At 39.6% G+C, this 15955-nt stretch overlaps 1 protein-coding gene across 7 annotated transcripts in view; it reads right to left on the reverse strand.

Moving 5' to 3' along the window:
• slc12a7b (solute carrier family 12 member 7b) overlaps positions 1 to 15955 on the reverse strand; it is a 56613-nt gene that overhangs the window by 11677 nt on the left and 28981 nt on the right. For all 7 annotated transcript variants that reach the window (XM_069512043.1, XM_069512042.1, XM_069512040.1 and 4 more), the window contains exons 2-17: positions 11744 to 11838; positions 10888 to 11019; positions 9477 to 9623; positions 5701 to 5755; positions 5289 to 5419; positions 4924 to 5165; positions 4494 to 4705; positions 3308 to 3475; positions 3036 to 3134; positions 2684 to 2741; positions 2088 to 2262; positions 1869 to 1987; positions 1626 to 1724; positions 1208 to 1327; positions 709 to 813; positions 33 to 201 (exon numbers count right to left, since the gene is read on the reverse strand). In XM_069512043.1, the coding sequence (XP_069368144.1) occupies positions 33 to 201; positions 709 to 813; positions 1208 to 1327; positions 1626 to 1724; positions 1869 to 1987; positions 2088 to 2262; positions 2684 to 2741; positions 3036 to 3134; positions 3308 to 3475; positions 4494 to 4705; positions 4924 to 5165; positions 5289 to 5419; positions 5701 to 5755; positions 9477 to 9623; positions 10888 to 11019; positions 11744 to 11838 (2126 nt within the window). The remainder of the gene's footprint in view (positions 1 to 32; positions 202 to 708; positions 814 to 1207; positions 1328 to 1625; positions 1725 to 1868; positions 1988 to 2087; positions 2263 to 2683; positions 2742 to 3035; positions 3135 to 3307; positions 3476 to 4493; positions 4706 to 4923; positions 5166 to 5288; positions 5420 to 5700; positions 5756 to 9476; positions 9624 to 10887; positions 11020 to 11743; positions 11839 to 15955) is intronic.

Genomic DNA, 15955 nt, shown 5'->3' on the forward strand with positions numbered 1-15955 from the left:
TACTTGGCGGTGTGTATGAGTTATAATTATACCTGCTCAGCCCTCTTGGCCTCTGCGTCCTTAGTGAGATACGTTCCCTCTAAAACATTTCCCACAATCGTCAGGCCTTTTCCTGCCTTCAGCTGAGTGGTGAGGGAGAGCAGGCGAGGGTGTTTGACTCCTTGATCGGAGTCCACGTTCAGCAGCACCAGTACCTGAGGCCTGGACACATCAACAGGAAAAAAAGGAGGGGGGTGGGGGGGGTATGGTCAGGTTTCATTCCTTTGAAAGGTGGTGAGTGACAGGAGTGGAGGTTTAATCCTCAAGTCCCACACGAAAACAAAATTATCATCTCAAAACCAATAGTGTTAGAACAAGCAGTTTTCACACATAAGAGGAGCAGAAACTGTTATTTTAAATCAGGAACATTTGTATTCATGGGAATATCACACACCTTAAGACCCTATTTGCATTAAAAATGAAAAGTAAATGATTGTGACCTGGCTATTGCACGGGCAGCCTCCAAGGTCAGTGCAGGCCTCTGCACAAAGTGAAGGCTTAGCAACCTTTTTTGTTAGATTAGGTAGAGGACCAAGAGATTAATCTAATTCACCCTCTGTGTCTATTCCTGTCTCTCTTTTGTCCACCCCAACAGTGACAGGTGGCACTGTGTCAACTGTAACCACACACACACACACACACACACACACACACACACACACACAGTACCTCCAGTTCTTTGTGTGCGGTGGAGCCTCCTCCAGTCGAATGAGGGCGTAGCGCGCTGCGTTAAGAGACAGACCACGGATGCCATCACCCCATTCTTTCTCTGCCCTAAAACAAACAAATGATTCACAATGCAATAAACAAGAGAGTGATTCAAAACAATGACAGAATGGATTTTAACAGCCCAGTATTAGGTTGTGTTCACCACTGAATTTTTTGGGGTGAAGTTACAACATACAACACACCACGCAGTCTTGTCATGTTCTGCAATAAAGTTCTGCAGCATAGCATCTTTTTGGGACTCAAAGTGAAGTAAGAAATACCAGTGGCTTATTTTAAATCTACATTTTCCCTTATCAGAAGCTCAGATATTAAAACTATGCACTTTGTACATTTAAGCAAGATGTCCTTGCTTTCAGAAGTTTATTCTATTCAGGTACAACCATTCTCTATTTGAACACTGTTGAACCAAAGAAAATAATGTGTAGAAAGTTATTCTTACCCTCTGTATTCAATGTATTTGTAGATGCACCCAGCGATGGCCATGGCAACGATAGCATAATACCAGGAGCAGATGAACATGAGAGCAAGGCACAAGCTCATTCCCAGGAAGGACAGAGCCCTGTAGCAGAAAACAAGTGTTTGCTTTAGGTACAATTAGGAAATCTACTGTACTACAACATTATTTTCCTCAGCCTCTGTTGGGGAAAGTAATCCCAGTAAAGGTTATCATGTCATTAAACACATTGAACATTTTGTGAGTTTGTGAATGGTTGTGAAGGTGTTTCTTTGATTCTTAGCTACTGCACTGTACTGAAATCCTCGGCCATTTCAGTAGTTAAACTGATGAGTCTGATATTTTTTCACTGAACATATTAAAGAGGGAACATTTATTTGAATTACTGTAATTTGTCACCCACCAGTGGTAGTATTTGAAGCGTGGTCTCCAGTTGGGCGTTCGCAGTAGCGTCTGAACAGCGCAGGCCAGGTTGACAAACAGGTAGCACATGAGGAAAAACCTGTGCGAGGAGGAGAAGAGTAAGCCAAAAGAAATACTACTAACCTCTCATCTAAATCTCCTGTAGGTTCAAAATACATGGGGGATGAAAGATTTCATCTGGTAAAAGAAAGCAGGTGATAGAAATATGCAGACAGGTACTGACATGGAGAGGATAGGAGCCACGGCGTCCAGTGAGGCGATGAGGATGCCTATCTCGCAGATCCCAGCAGTCAGGAGCAGAGCCCAGGTGGGTTCTCCATTAGCTTTACCATGACCAAACACCTAACACACAAACACACACACACACAGTCCAGTGTGAAAACGGAAGCGGAGCGTATGACGATGAAGACTGCTTCGACAGTATTTGAGGTGTTCATCTGACCTGTAAGAAAGGTACGATGCCATCTCGTGCGATGGCCTGCAGCAGTCGTGGGGCACCAGTCAAACTCTGTAAACCTGCCCCACAGCAGGAGAAGAACGAGCCAATCACAATAACCCAAGGTGAGGGCCATGATAACGTGCCTATCACAAGGTTTCCTTTCACCGAGTCACCAAATCTGCAATAGAAAAACAATAATACATGTTAAAGCAGTACTTCCTACTAGTCTGATATACTGTATTTAATCCTCTGTATCACAGAGTGCCACTGTTGTCCAACAACTCCCAGCTAATCATGTTGCTATAAATACTAAATACTAAAATGTGGATTAATGGACAGTTGAAACTAGTTTCTCAAATAAATGCAATACTTATTCCACTTTGGTGAGAACTAGTCTTTTAAAAACAGTGATGAAATGCAGTGATCCAAAAGATTTGAGTCTAAAACAGAATCTGAGGCTCTTATGATGGAAATGAGGGAACATAAAGGCCAAACCTACACATTGCACACAGTTTTTCTGTTTTATTAAAAAACCAAAGACTCTATAAAACATAGTGAGATCAGTATTCTACAGTATGTGCTGGGTGTGAAACTCGTACTTGTCTCGAAGCAGAACGCCTTCAATACAGGCACCGAAGAGAACCACACAGGTGACGTCTGTGAAGCACTGTTCAGGAACGTGAACTCAAGTCTGTTTCTTTTACATTAGGGTGAAGCTTTAAACACACTGAGCACGCTACTGACAAAATAACAGGTGGTACCCTTACTGCCCTACTGTGCTCTACTCCAAGATAACATATATCTGTACTAACTATAGAATAGAATAAAATAGAAAGACAGGTTTAAAACTATACTGCTATATATTTTATTTGCTACACTAACTTTGAAATCAGTCTGAGCCATTTCACTTGATTTTCTGGTATCAAAGTCACTTCAAAGTTTTAAGGATACAGATGACGGAGGTGGTAGCAATAGCCAGGATGGTGCCGACGGGTATGGACTTCTGGGCATCCCTCAAGTCGCCTGAGCGGTTTGAACCGGCCATGATACCTGGAAGAGGTGGTCCCGACAAAGAATCAGACATAAACAACACAGAAATGAAACACAGCTCTGCACTGAGCAGTTCTATTCGTTATAGTAGCCAAACAAGTAAAAACTAAATAGCTCCCACATCATCGTGTGTGTGTGTGGGGGGGGGGGTTTGTCACTTTTATCAGCCTCACCAGTGACAGAGGGGAAGTAGATGCCGACCAGCAGTGTGAAGAAGGTGGTAATGTCATTGACTACATATGGCATGTAGATGTCTTGGGCAGAGTCACTTCCCCCAAGAGACGACAGCTTTTTGTTTTCTACCATCATGCCCAGAGGACCATACTCTGACCACATGTTTTCTATAACAGAGACACAAACAGATTTGTTAGTTTCCAAACAGCATAAACCAAACACTGTGCTAATTCACCAACTTGACAATGAAATGTGTTTTCTTTAGACAGCCGGACATTTCAAGATGTAAAACTTTAGCTTATTAGTTAAAGGTGTTAACAATACTGTCAAAAATGGTTTAATTTACTCCGTCCACAGCTTAGTAGAGGAAAAAATAAATTGCCAACACTGGAGCAAAAGATACAAACATTTACAAAATCTATTACGGTATATTGTTAAAACAAGCACGATTAAAGTCCATCAGTTCTATAAGTTAAACATTTTTTTAACTGCTCCAGACATGTTAACATTATAAAGTCCAGAGCACTGGTGCTGAGAGAACATTGGTAATTGAAAACAGGCAAGACAATATAGAATATATTACAGCTGATGTAATGTGTCCAGAGACTTATACACAAAATGTAAAAAATCTGAATCAGATGAGGAGGAGATGTTTCTGAGAGTTATGTGAGGGAGAGGAGCTAAAGAAAATAAAATTAAAAGCAAAAAGAGATGTGAGAGAGCAGATAGAGTTAAAAAGATCGCATATGAAATCACTTAGCACCTGCGGACACTCTGCTTCACTAGAAATATGACAGGAATGCATTCATGTAGACGGAGGAGAAATAGTTTGTCATGGCCAAGAGTTACATAACAGCAGGAATGTTCTGGGTTTGCACTGTATTTCATAAAACATACTGGCATTGTTTAACTTAAAATTGGAAGGTTAATAATGAACAAATATGTTTCAAGTCTGTCCCATGATCTTTTGACGTAATTTCAAAGTTCATTCTGGCAAGTCTGTAGCAGGATACGTTTCAGAAAAACAGAGAATTCCGGATGATTATGGTGGATAAGCTCAGTTGAACTGAACTGGAATCCACCTGCATACCTGCATATTACAGCTGTAACTGTGATAATGTGATAAAGTATAGATAACAGGTCAGGGACGTTGTTTTTCTTGCAGAGGAAACATTGTGTTCCAACCTGAAATGACTCTGCTGGTGAGCCCAGGGATGCCCTGTATCATAGTGACATTATTGTTGACGAAGTAGTCATTGCAGGTGGCGTTGAGCTCAGGTCCTTCACAGAACAGCATCCACAGTTTGGTAGTGACCGTCATGTTGTCTATAAAATCTGTCTTAAGACACTTGTCAAAGTTGAGGTTCTGCAGAGTGCGATTTCCCAACATGCAAACACTGTATGGAGGGAAAAAAAATAAATAGTTAGAGCTGTTGAAGTGTTGCAATCGCTATTTAGTCCATTTTAAACATAACTATGCATAAATATGAATATACAGATGGGTATCATGCTATCTTCAGGAGTCACTATGGCGGCCTGACAAAATTCATCTGATTCCATTATGGCACAATATGATGCCATATAAAACTGGAGGATATGTTAACAGGAAACTCACGGAAAGTCAGGCGGCTCAAAGATGGTCTTGATGACTCCAGCGTAGATAGCAAGGATAGAAAGAATGACACAGGCCAGGAAGACTAAGGCTAGTTTGTTCACATATTTCACTCCAACAAAGACGACCACAGCCATCAGTGCGAGGCAGCACGTGCCGTACACGCGCATGTTATTCAGCAGGGCATCCAACTGGTCCTCCTTCTTCTCTGCCACAAAGATGGCTGCTTTAGGCACGATGTAAGTCTGAAATGACGCGGGACAGATAGAAGATTCAAATACGAGAAAAAGGGAAAAGATATACACATTTTACAATGTAAGTTTGAGTAAATAGCATGAACTCGGCTAGGTCGGACAGGGTTCACCTACCAGAAGAATCTCTATAGTACCCAGAATGTACATGGAGCCAGCAAAAGTTGTCCCCAGGTAGAAACAAAGACCTACAGCTCCTCCAAACTCTGGACCAAGAGATCTAGAGATCATATAATAGGAACCTCCGGCTGTGGAGAAAAAACAGCAGGAATGACTCTAATCAGAAAGAGGATCTGGATACATAATTAATTGAAATCCTGAAATAACGATTCTATGTCATACAAATATTCGAGGCTTCAGGTTAAATTCCATCTGATTGTTGGAGCACAGACAAATCTCATGATCTCATTTTATCCTCAAAAAAACAAAAATGCGAAGACAAACCAACAAATCTTATTACATTATGATTTAATCCCTGTTCATTCTTCTTGTGGAAGTTTGTTTATTTCGAAGCACCAAAGAATCCTACCTGGCACAACGCCATTAGTAGCGATCGCACTCATGGATATGGCCGTCAGCATGGTCTGTGGAGAGAGCACAGGAAGGCACAATTGTCAAAACTCCCACAAGAACTTTACATAGAGCTCTCCTCTGTGATCAATAGATATTGTCTATGAGAATCAATGATTTGAAATATTTGTTTTTTTATTGGTGAGTATTCACTGTAAGGGGATTTGTGATAATCAGTATCAACCATTCAAAAGCAAGAATCACAGAAATGATTTCCTCTTGTGAGACATGAGTGCCACTTAAAAATGAAAAAAATATGGTATTGTTACTTAAAGTTATATAACGAGAAGTCTCTGAGATAAATTGAAGAAAAAAAAACCTTTCTGAGAAAATGAGCTGCAGGGGAAACATGTGGTCGCCTTCTTGCCTTCTGGATGCAACATCTTGAACCAGTCTCTTCATTAGTCATCGTTATTAGAAACCATGAAATCCCTTTGAATAGACCGCAGATGTAAACAACAATTGCAGTCGATCGCTACCAAACATTTCTCCCTCCACAAAAGAGGCAAATGCTTTCAAGTCTGAGCGGTTCTTTCATCAGAATAGACATTATTTCTTGCACAATCTTTTCCGGTCCTTTTACTTATGACAATGTAATTATGACTTTAATGATTTTAATCTTGTAAATGTTAAACTTTTTTCATGTAATATAATGAGAAATTATAGCTTTTTATAAAAATATATAATGACTATCCTTTAAATTAAATACTTTTTTTTCCTAATACAAGGACTTTATAAGTCTTGCTATATAATATAATGTGACCTTAATACTTCTAATATCAAAACTAAACTAATAAGTCACACAAACCACTTGCTCACCCAACAATTATTGTTTCCATGAATTTTTCAGGTTTTGGTTGTAGAGGTCAATCTTGCATTTGACCTATAACATTGTTCTTGTGGGCTTATGCTCTAAATGGTGGATTGGTAATGGATCCCAGCTTTTCCATGAAATCAGTCATTGTGGCTGAGGATTTTTACATCCTGTTACCTCACAGTGCCTCCAGATGAGAGAGAGAACAGAGCAGAAAGAAGGACAGGGTGTCACAAGATAAGAAATACAAAGAAATGAAAAAAGGGAAAGACACAAAAACATGAAACTGAAGGGGTGAAAGAAAAAGGGAGAGAAAAAAGCATGAAGGTGAAAGAACAGAGGACAAAGGAAAGAGGAGGAAGACGAAGAAGGGAGCAAGGAGCAAGGACAAGGACACAACAAATATAAATCTTGTGCTCTTTGCTGTGCGTCCGGTTTAAAGTGGCAGACAAGCTGGAGTAAAGCCAATTACCTGACAGTTTTACCTCCTGCTTCCAACGAATCCCTAAGCAGCTACGGTGAATGAAGCTGGGACCTGACTATACATTTATAAAAGCAGTAGGTTGTCACCGATGAAACCTCCATTAAGACTCATCTGTTTTTATACAGCCACATGTCATGATTTGGAAATTCTTTGGGAGTGAACAGGTAGGCACCACCAAAATCCGATGATCTTGTCCTTCTCCCCCTCAATCGACATGAATTGAGTTCTCATTTCACAAAGTATAGTAAGAGAAGTTCCACTGAATCATACAGGAGATGAAATTCAACAATGGCCTTGGTTCGGGATGTTGTGAGACAGTTTGAAATATCTGAGTATCTGAGGTGTCAGGGGACCACAGGAATCCTACTGACAGAGCAGTGTGTGGTGCTAAATTGTTGTATGTTGTAATATTAATGAATTAGTCTCCATTTCTAGTTCTTCAGGTTGCAAAACATGTATTTACTATATAATGCATTATATTCACTATTGAGTGCATCTACACCTCAATAATTTGTACATCAAGTGATGATCGAAAAATGTCTAATGTTTCATATTATGCTCTATTGTTTATGTGTGTTGTTGTCTCTCAAATAACTTTGACAATACTTGTTCACACAGAGAGAACTTGAAACAGGGTAATTCTGAAGGAGAAAATGAGGAGCTCATAACTAAAAGAGGAGAAACGTCTGCTGCACAGAACGGTTAGGAAATAAAAAATTATAATAATAAATAATAAAAAATGGGTTAGGGTGAGATAAAATAAAAGAGCTTAATTTTTGAAAAATTTAATAAAAAGTGTAGCTTCAGTTTTCACCATTTAACTGTAAAACAATATCATAATAAACAAGCTCAACACATCTAAACAGTTAAAAAGTGTTAATCTTCTTTACTCTTTCTTTCCTTAGGCTTAAACCCACCGCCCACCCCTCCCCTTCCCCACTTATTTCTCAGACTGCTGTCTCTAGTCTCGCCTCTCCCGTCTGTACATCTCACGCACTGACTCAAGTCACAATGATTGGCTGAGAGGCATCATGTCAGATGGATTACGACACATGCAACTGGTCTGTGAGTTTCCCCCCGGCCACTAAACCAGTGTGGTTAAGGCTAAAAAAGCTGCGCTGCTAGAAAACACCTCGTCGATTACAGGAAAAGGGTTGAGCCGTAGTTGATAAAGGAAGTAGTGAATGAGTGAACAAGAGATTACAGCCAGAAAGTCTTTGCAACAGCTTTCTTTGTGTAAACATGAAGTGAATAAGAAGAGAATACAAAGTAGAGACAACACAGTTCACTGTTTTGAAATGAACTGAATAAACAGCAACTGTTTGAGAAGGTGAATGAACTGCCTTTAGGTTATTTTTAGACATTTCTGTTGTTGGGTCTGGATCACACAAAATGTGACCCATAAGCAGATGGCTGAAGTCAGATGTGGTCTAAGCAGTGAAAATGAACATTAATCTGTTTGATAAACCCTGGCTCTCTTATTATGTAACAGCAGTGGAGGGTAAACCCTGCTAATGCATTTTTACTAGACTGGAATGAAATGGAGTTTCCATCTTTCAAACTGCTAACGTAGTCATGAAATCCGATATGAATTCATTATTACATCACAAACATTATTATTATTATTACAGTTCTAATAAATACAAATATAAATACTCGCTTCCTGCAATTATTTTTTAGTAAAAAATCTTTTTAGTCAGATTCTTGACTTTGCAGAGTCTGAAATGTTTCTGACCATTTTTTGCCCTTGCAGCAACATTCCATTATGAGGTAAAAAGCATTCATCTGAGATAGTTTGTACTTTCCCTGATTAAACTGAGATAATCCATTGTCTGCCTGGTCCTGTCCCCTTGTGGGTGTGCTTGTCGCTATGTTTCTGACACTTTGCAGATGGAGGGATTACACGTCAAGCTGCCAGGTGCCATTAGAAGCTAGGAGTGTATGGGAAATAGAGAGTCACAGCAGCTAAATATAGGACGGATCAGTGGCCCCTGAGTCAACTTGCCGATCACTCACTACTGCTGTCGATTCAACATTTGCATCCCTCTGCCATTAAAAGTTCAAGTTGCTTCTGACCCCAGTGTCAGTAAAAACACTCAGGCAAAGAGATATATACCCTCTTATATGCTGATGTACTCATAATATCCTAAAGAGCAGGGTATGTACATGAAGTTCACTCTTATATAACCTTGCACGTCATTGCTCTAATGACTTAAACTCTAAATCCCTTAATAAAGAGGAAATAATATCCACGTCAGGAGTCAGACCAGCTCCTTTCACTTTGACCTTTTCTTTAACTTAACAAAACCAGGTCTGGAAAAGTAAAGGACATGCAAACATGATTCATTCATTAAATTTCCACTGTAAAGCTGTCGTGAATAAAATACAGTCAAAGTAAAGAGGCGAGTCACATGGGTCACAATGAATGAGTACTCACACAAGAACAGCACAAGCAGACGATAGCCAGGGACTCCAAGATGCCGGCGGTGCCGACAATCCAGGTAAGGCGCAGAAATAGGATGACCCCCAGAATGTTCTGGAGGCAGGGGAGGTAGACACCCATGAATGTCCCCATCTGTGGGCTCTGTAGAAGTGGGACAGGGGGTGAAATAGAGGAGAAAAGACTATTTAAAAAAGCGTGCATGTGGGGAAACGAAAGGGGAAACAAAAATGCTCGTTCACTATACCCATAGTTTATTTTGTGATGTTATTTAGGATTATATTTGAAAAATCAGTAAGTATAAAATTTGCATATTGATTATAACTGATCTACATGAAAACACAACATTAGCATATTGAGGTAAGACAGTGGAAATTTTGATTATTTTAATACTGGCTTAAAAGCTGTGGTTTTACTTGGATAAAATCTCGTCAATGGGGCGCCATGATAAATGCACGAGAAGTTCTCCGTTACCAAAGAGAGAGCTGTTACTAACAAGTTCAAGATCATGCTTGAAAACTTAAAAACGGTTGTAAGACTTACATCTCAGTGACCCAGGCATCATTATTTATTAAACCACTCTATACTATCCAGCAACCAGTGACAAAAATAGTTGAAAATCCTTCATCCCAAAAGATAGCATTCCATACAAGACTCTGTAGTTTCACGACAGCATGTAAAGTGGAGCAAGCAACAGGAATATATTAAGCTTTTCAGACAGAAAACAAAAGAAAGACGTAAAATCGATCACCTCAATGTTGACAAGCAGCTACCTTTTTATCCATTTATCTCCAAATGCACAACACTAGCCCCACTGGTCCAGACAAAGAGGGGCGACAGTGGTGTCAGCTTCATCCACTTATTTCTTTAACATGATGTTCCCGCGAGCCAATGGGAGGTACCCCAGAGTCTTATTTCCATTCAGTCAACAGGATGGCGCAACTGGCATGGGACTGAAGCTGTGGTTACAGAAGCATCTATATGCCTGCATGGCAGCACTGTGGCTACTTTTAATTTTTCCTTTTCTAAGAAAAATGAAACATGAGTACCCGAAGATCCTCGAGGAGAAACAGCTCAAATAGTCTGTGGGACACGGACAACACAAAAACTTGATGGATACCCGTGTTACATTTCTCTCTTCATCTCTCATCATCCAACCCAAGCAACAAGGTCAATGGGTCATCCAGTTAAAAGGTATACGTCAGAGTGCTCTTTATTAATGGCTGCCTTTAAGATAAGACTGTTCGCAGGCGACTTGTTGTTTTAGAGGCACAGATTATATTTAGAGATAAAACTTCAGCTATTCAGTTTCATTGCTCAAAGACCCTGTTAAATAATGTTGTGTAAAATAGCAACTGTTAAAGCAGCATCTGTGATACAATATACAATATAAGGCTCTCTCGTTTACCTTAACAGCTTTCTTCTTGGACCCCTCGTCATCATCAGCTTCCTCGTGCTCCTGGGCCCCCTGGGTGAGATTAGTGTAGTTGGCCAGTTTGTTGAGGAGAGACGATACCATGGGGTTGCTGTCCATTTCCTCCTGCAATACAGAAATTATTTTTGAACAAGCTGGACCATGGCAGCATCTGATACTTAATTTAAACTTATCATTTGGATTTTACTGTATGTTTCATCAGTATTCCAAATTATATTCCATGACTTTTTCATCTTTAATGTGGCCTCTAAGTAGTTAGTACTCCTGTGTTTACGACTGTTCAAAGCATCTTAGAAAGGCATTGGCATGCCTGGATCAGCTTCCGGCTCTCAGGGCGATGAAAACAGAAGCTGCAGTGTCTAATTGATTCCTTTCAGGGGTCAGTGACCGCAGAGTAGCAAGGTCAGACAAATGGAGCCAAGTACCTGGCAAAGGGTCAGCTGAATAAGCTCAACACTGCGTCAATCTGATTTGCTTATATTAGTCAGTGCATTCCTCCAAGTTCAGAGTAGAGTGATACCTTCACCTCCTTGTATACTATTGATTTAGTTCACCACAACTGACCCTGATGCTGTAGCATATTGTGAATTAATGAATAACCTTCGTAGGTTATAGTCTAGGTTTAATACTGTAATACTAGCAGTGAAAATGAGTTAAAGAGTAGATATGTGTTTGCAGATTCTTCGCTAAGGGGGCTTCTTCTGGGGGGGCTCTCCTTCATGGTTTATAACATCCTGTCAAAACAAAGCTACATTCCAAAGTTTAGTAAAACATTCCCCCACCATGTGCATATGGACCATGTCAAGTAGAAGATGAAGACAACTTTTACCTCAAATAGAGCCATGTTGGTGCCATCGTAGCTGTTGCCTTTATCGTTTTCTGTGTTGTTAATGAAGGGGCTGTTTTCCTTTGGAACGCCATCACCTGTGGAGCCACAACACAGTCGAATTTTTGAATGAATACAGTTTGAGTTCAGCCAGTTCAGGTTCATTTCTGTAACAAAGGCAAAATACGGTTGGTTGTGGGCAAATCAATGAACTCCACTGTTTTCACTATCAACTACATTTCCACAGGTGCTTATTTATAGAATAATATAATTTTGATTAAGGTTTGCAGGATGTAAAAGGTTTGTATTATGTCACAACGGTTTTTGCACCTGATCCATGAATTTTGATGATAAATATCACAATACTTATTTTTCATCTTCCTTTAATGAATCTTATTTTACTGCTCCTTTTAGCTGCACGGTGTCACATTATGACTAAAATAGTAAAATGTGTCAAGTGTCCAAAGAATATCAATAAGCTAATATCTGGACAATTTAAGTCCATGTTAACAAACCACTACACATGTATGTAACTGCTCATAAACTATTTTATTTGCTTTTAACAATGTAATTAAATTGATTTGTGCAGTTGCACTTTTTGTGCGTGATTATTCCTAAACAAACTCCTTGAGTATAAATCAAGCTTTGACTTGAATCGAGTTTCCTACATTGGTTCCTACAGTCATATCTCTGCTGAGTAAAATGTCGGAAAACTATCATGACTGGAAGGTTTGGACTAAAAGCAATGCAAGGCTTGTTTGTAAAAGCAATTCCTTTTAGGAATTATCATTATAGGTAGACAGCAAATGCACACGCACATGCAAAAGACACACACACACACAAAATTAGTTTTATAGGAAATTAACAAAAACTTTGTATCTAAATAAATTATCAAACATAACAAACTTGATAAATAAATTAAACAACACAATTCATTTTTTCACTTGCAGCACCGTGGAGGACAATAAAAGAAGACATGTCCATGTTCTATCCTCTGTCCGGATTAATAATGTATACAAGGCACATTCAAGCAGAAAGACGAGAACAACCACCTCTATAATTAAACTTGTACAATATCCAGCAAATGAAGCAGCAGATTATTAAACAAAATGTGACACTGAGAAGTTAATGGGCTATAACAACAATATCAAACCGATGAGACTGGCAGAGCAGAATAGGTATTGTGTGTTGGTAGAACACCACACAATGTCTTCAAGATCCCTAATCTACATCCATCACAATCACACGCAGTGTTGACCAAAAAAAATAGAAAAGGGAGGGCACGGAATTTAACAACTAGGAACTGGGCCCTGCAGTAGCCTTGCCAGTAGTCTGACTCCATTTGACGATTGTTAAAAAATCTTTTTTGAAGAACACAACTTGCTTGAACAAGGAACAATCATCTATACTATATTAAATGATGTGTGGCTTTGCTCGAATAAAATTGTACAGAGCATGTTGGACACCTTTACGGCCCCTGATATAGAAAAATCCTCCAAATGCCACTTGTAATAACAAATTACACATGATTTTAAATACTAGTTTGACTAATATGCATACAAAACATACAAATTATCATAGTGCACAATAAAAAGTGATTTCAATTAACTTTTTGGGCCGAGCAAAAACTTGGATGATCGCTTAAACACAAAAAGCTTGTTTTAACTGGAGGCTCCTGCCACATGAGATAAAGAACAACAGATGCTGCATCTCTCAGGCACTAACATCTCAATCAAAAAAGTTCTGTTATGATCTTCTCTGCAACTTTAAATTGTCAACCACAAGAGAACTCACAGAGTCTATATGTGACACACAGCAAGTGAGCCGTCTTCAGACAGGACATTCTAGAACCAAACTGTGAACTAGGTTGTGTCTTTTCCTCTGGGGACGACAACCCATACACAACAAAGAAATGAGCGAGTGTTTTGAATGAACCGACAAGTCAGAGTGCAGAGGCTATGATACCCAACATGCTGCAGTCATGTCCAAGTGTCAGTAAGGTATATCGTTTCAGTGATGCTAAAAAAGTCAAGTGATTCCTCACGGGATCTACTTAGTCATCTGACAGACTTGCAGTGGATGTTCTTGGTACTAGTCTGGACAAAGTCTGTTGTGGAGCTAGAATTTGAATCTCTGGAGGTCTTTGGCAAATTTTAGTCAATCAAATGATAACTGATATAATCACTCATTGTGATAGCATATTGTTTAGATAAACATGGAGCAGCTTTAAAAGCATTCATAGAATCAAGTTATCTTCATTTATTAAGATTCAGTTCTATAGGTTTCTCATGTGAACAAATCAGCAAGCCAAATTTCTTTAAAGCACTTTAAGGGTGGGGCCCAAACGTTTTTCGAGTCATTATGTGTTAAATCATCAAACTTAAGGGGTGGGGCCCCAAAGTTTGATGATTTAACACGTAATCACTCAAAATGTGTTCAGTCATCCTGACGGAGACTATCTTCACTTCATGTGCACTCATGAATTCATCCTGACTGATGTCCTGGCAGAGCAGTTAGAGTTCACTGTGAATGAAGTAAATATCTTGAGAAAACTGTGCTACCTTGCTGGTGAGTGACCAGCTGAAGCTGGTTAAACAGTTACCACATGTAAGGGATGCTGTCTGAATTAAGACAAATGACAAAAAGTCATGCTCTGCCCTTTTGAGCAGGAGCAGCACAAATCTGCACTTGACCAGGAGTTATTTGAGGGAGAGGGCAGGGTTTTCTGGGAAAGCATTTCAAAGTGTTGACGTGAGAGTAAGAAATACTGCTCTAAACATTAAAGACCAAGCTCCCAAGACAAAAAGATACTCTGTTTACTACTGCCATGCTTCAGAGGTAATAATAAAACTCTCAGCCTTTGTAAAAAAAAAAAGAAAAACTGATAAAAATGTCACTTACTTTCCCTTTTGACTGGAAATACTGTTCGGTTTATGCAATTATTATCTCCTGAGCAGAGTTTGCAGGATAGAAATATCAACACTCCCACTAGATTGCTGTGAATTCTCCAGATAATAACCTGCTCTATTCTCATGTAGCTTGAATCTGACATAACATCATGTTTATATTACTGCCCCCCCCCCCCCCCCCCCGGCAAAAAGGCATTTTACGTCTCAACCGCCATTAGTTTACCATGTGTTGTTTTAGCAGTGTTGTTTTAAGCTACCTGTTCCCAACAATTTTACAATGCAGTGCCTCGTGAACTTAAATGAATGAAGAATGGCAGGGAGCAAACCTACGGCAGATAAAAACATAACCTCCCTGGTGGAACTAAATATGCACAACCACACACCGATATTTCTTTGGTCATCGTCCGCCCTCTTACATTATCCTTTACAACCACGGCTCTCTGCCTGGACCTCTACATCTATCAGTGGAGCTGATGAGTGTGAACTCTGACTGCAGAGGGGATTTCATGGGTAACTTTTACTGCTTGATCCAGCTGCAGGGGGAATAAGAGGCTTGCAGAAAGGCTTAGCCCACTGGTAATCACAGGGAAAGTCATTACGTCCTTGTACTATGTGGCTCGGAGCGAACACAGTCTGAGTGGGATAGCAGAACATACTGTATTAGGTCAGGGCACAGTGTTTCAATAAGCTGTGATAACAGGGAATGAATTGAAGATAATGACCCTTCTGCACACTGGTACTGTCGGGATGTACCGAGTGAGTCAACCTGTCAGTCACTGCTGAGCTCTGGAGATGCTGCACACCGCAGATAATCATTGTCTTAAATGACACTAGCTAAATCCTCTTTGAGGTCCGTCGGCAGGCTAAAACTGTCGATGCTGTTTCCAAATCCAGTAGATTTCCGCTTTTAGAGTGTGACCATGTGTAAGGTGCTTTAGACGTCGAACAGGAAGTGATCACAAATGTTTAAAAAAAAACTACAGGTGTGTCGGTACATTAAAGCAGCTACAAACGTCCGACGATACAGTCAAGAACATTTTTAGAGACAGTGATCAAATTATATATTTTTCCAAATATTTATAACAATAAGATGCAGATAAGTTAAAAAAGACAGCGTGAGAAATTTGAACTATAAGAGAGAATGATTATCAACACAAATGTCCCGGTCAGTTGCTGTATAGAGTGATGGAAGCAAACAAAACAAAAGAAACAGAATATAAATATCTCAGGATGGGAAAAAAGGAGAGGACAAATATGTCAATGTGGAAAAACAACGACATTCAAGAGCTTTTGGTGATGAGAGCCA

The sequence above is a fragment of the Paralichthys olivaceus genome, chromosome 17 (genome assembly GCF_024713975.1).
Source record: "Paralichthys olivaceus isolate ysfri-2021 chromosome 17, ASM2471397v2, whole genome shotgun sequence".
Classification (NCBI taxonomy): domain Eukaryota; kingdom Metazoa; phylum Chordata; class Actinopteri; order Pleuronectiformes; family Paralichthyidae; genus Paralichthys; species Paralichthys olivaceus.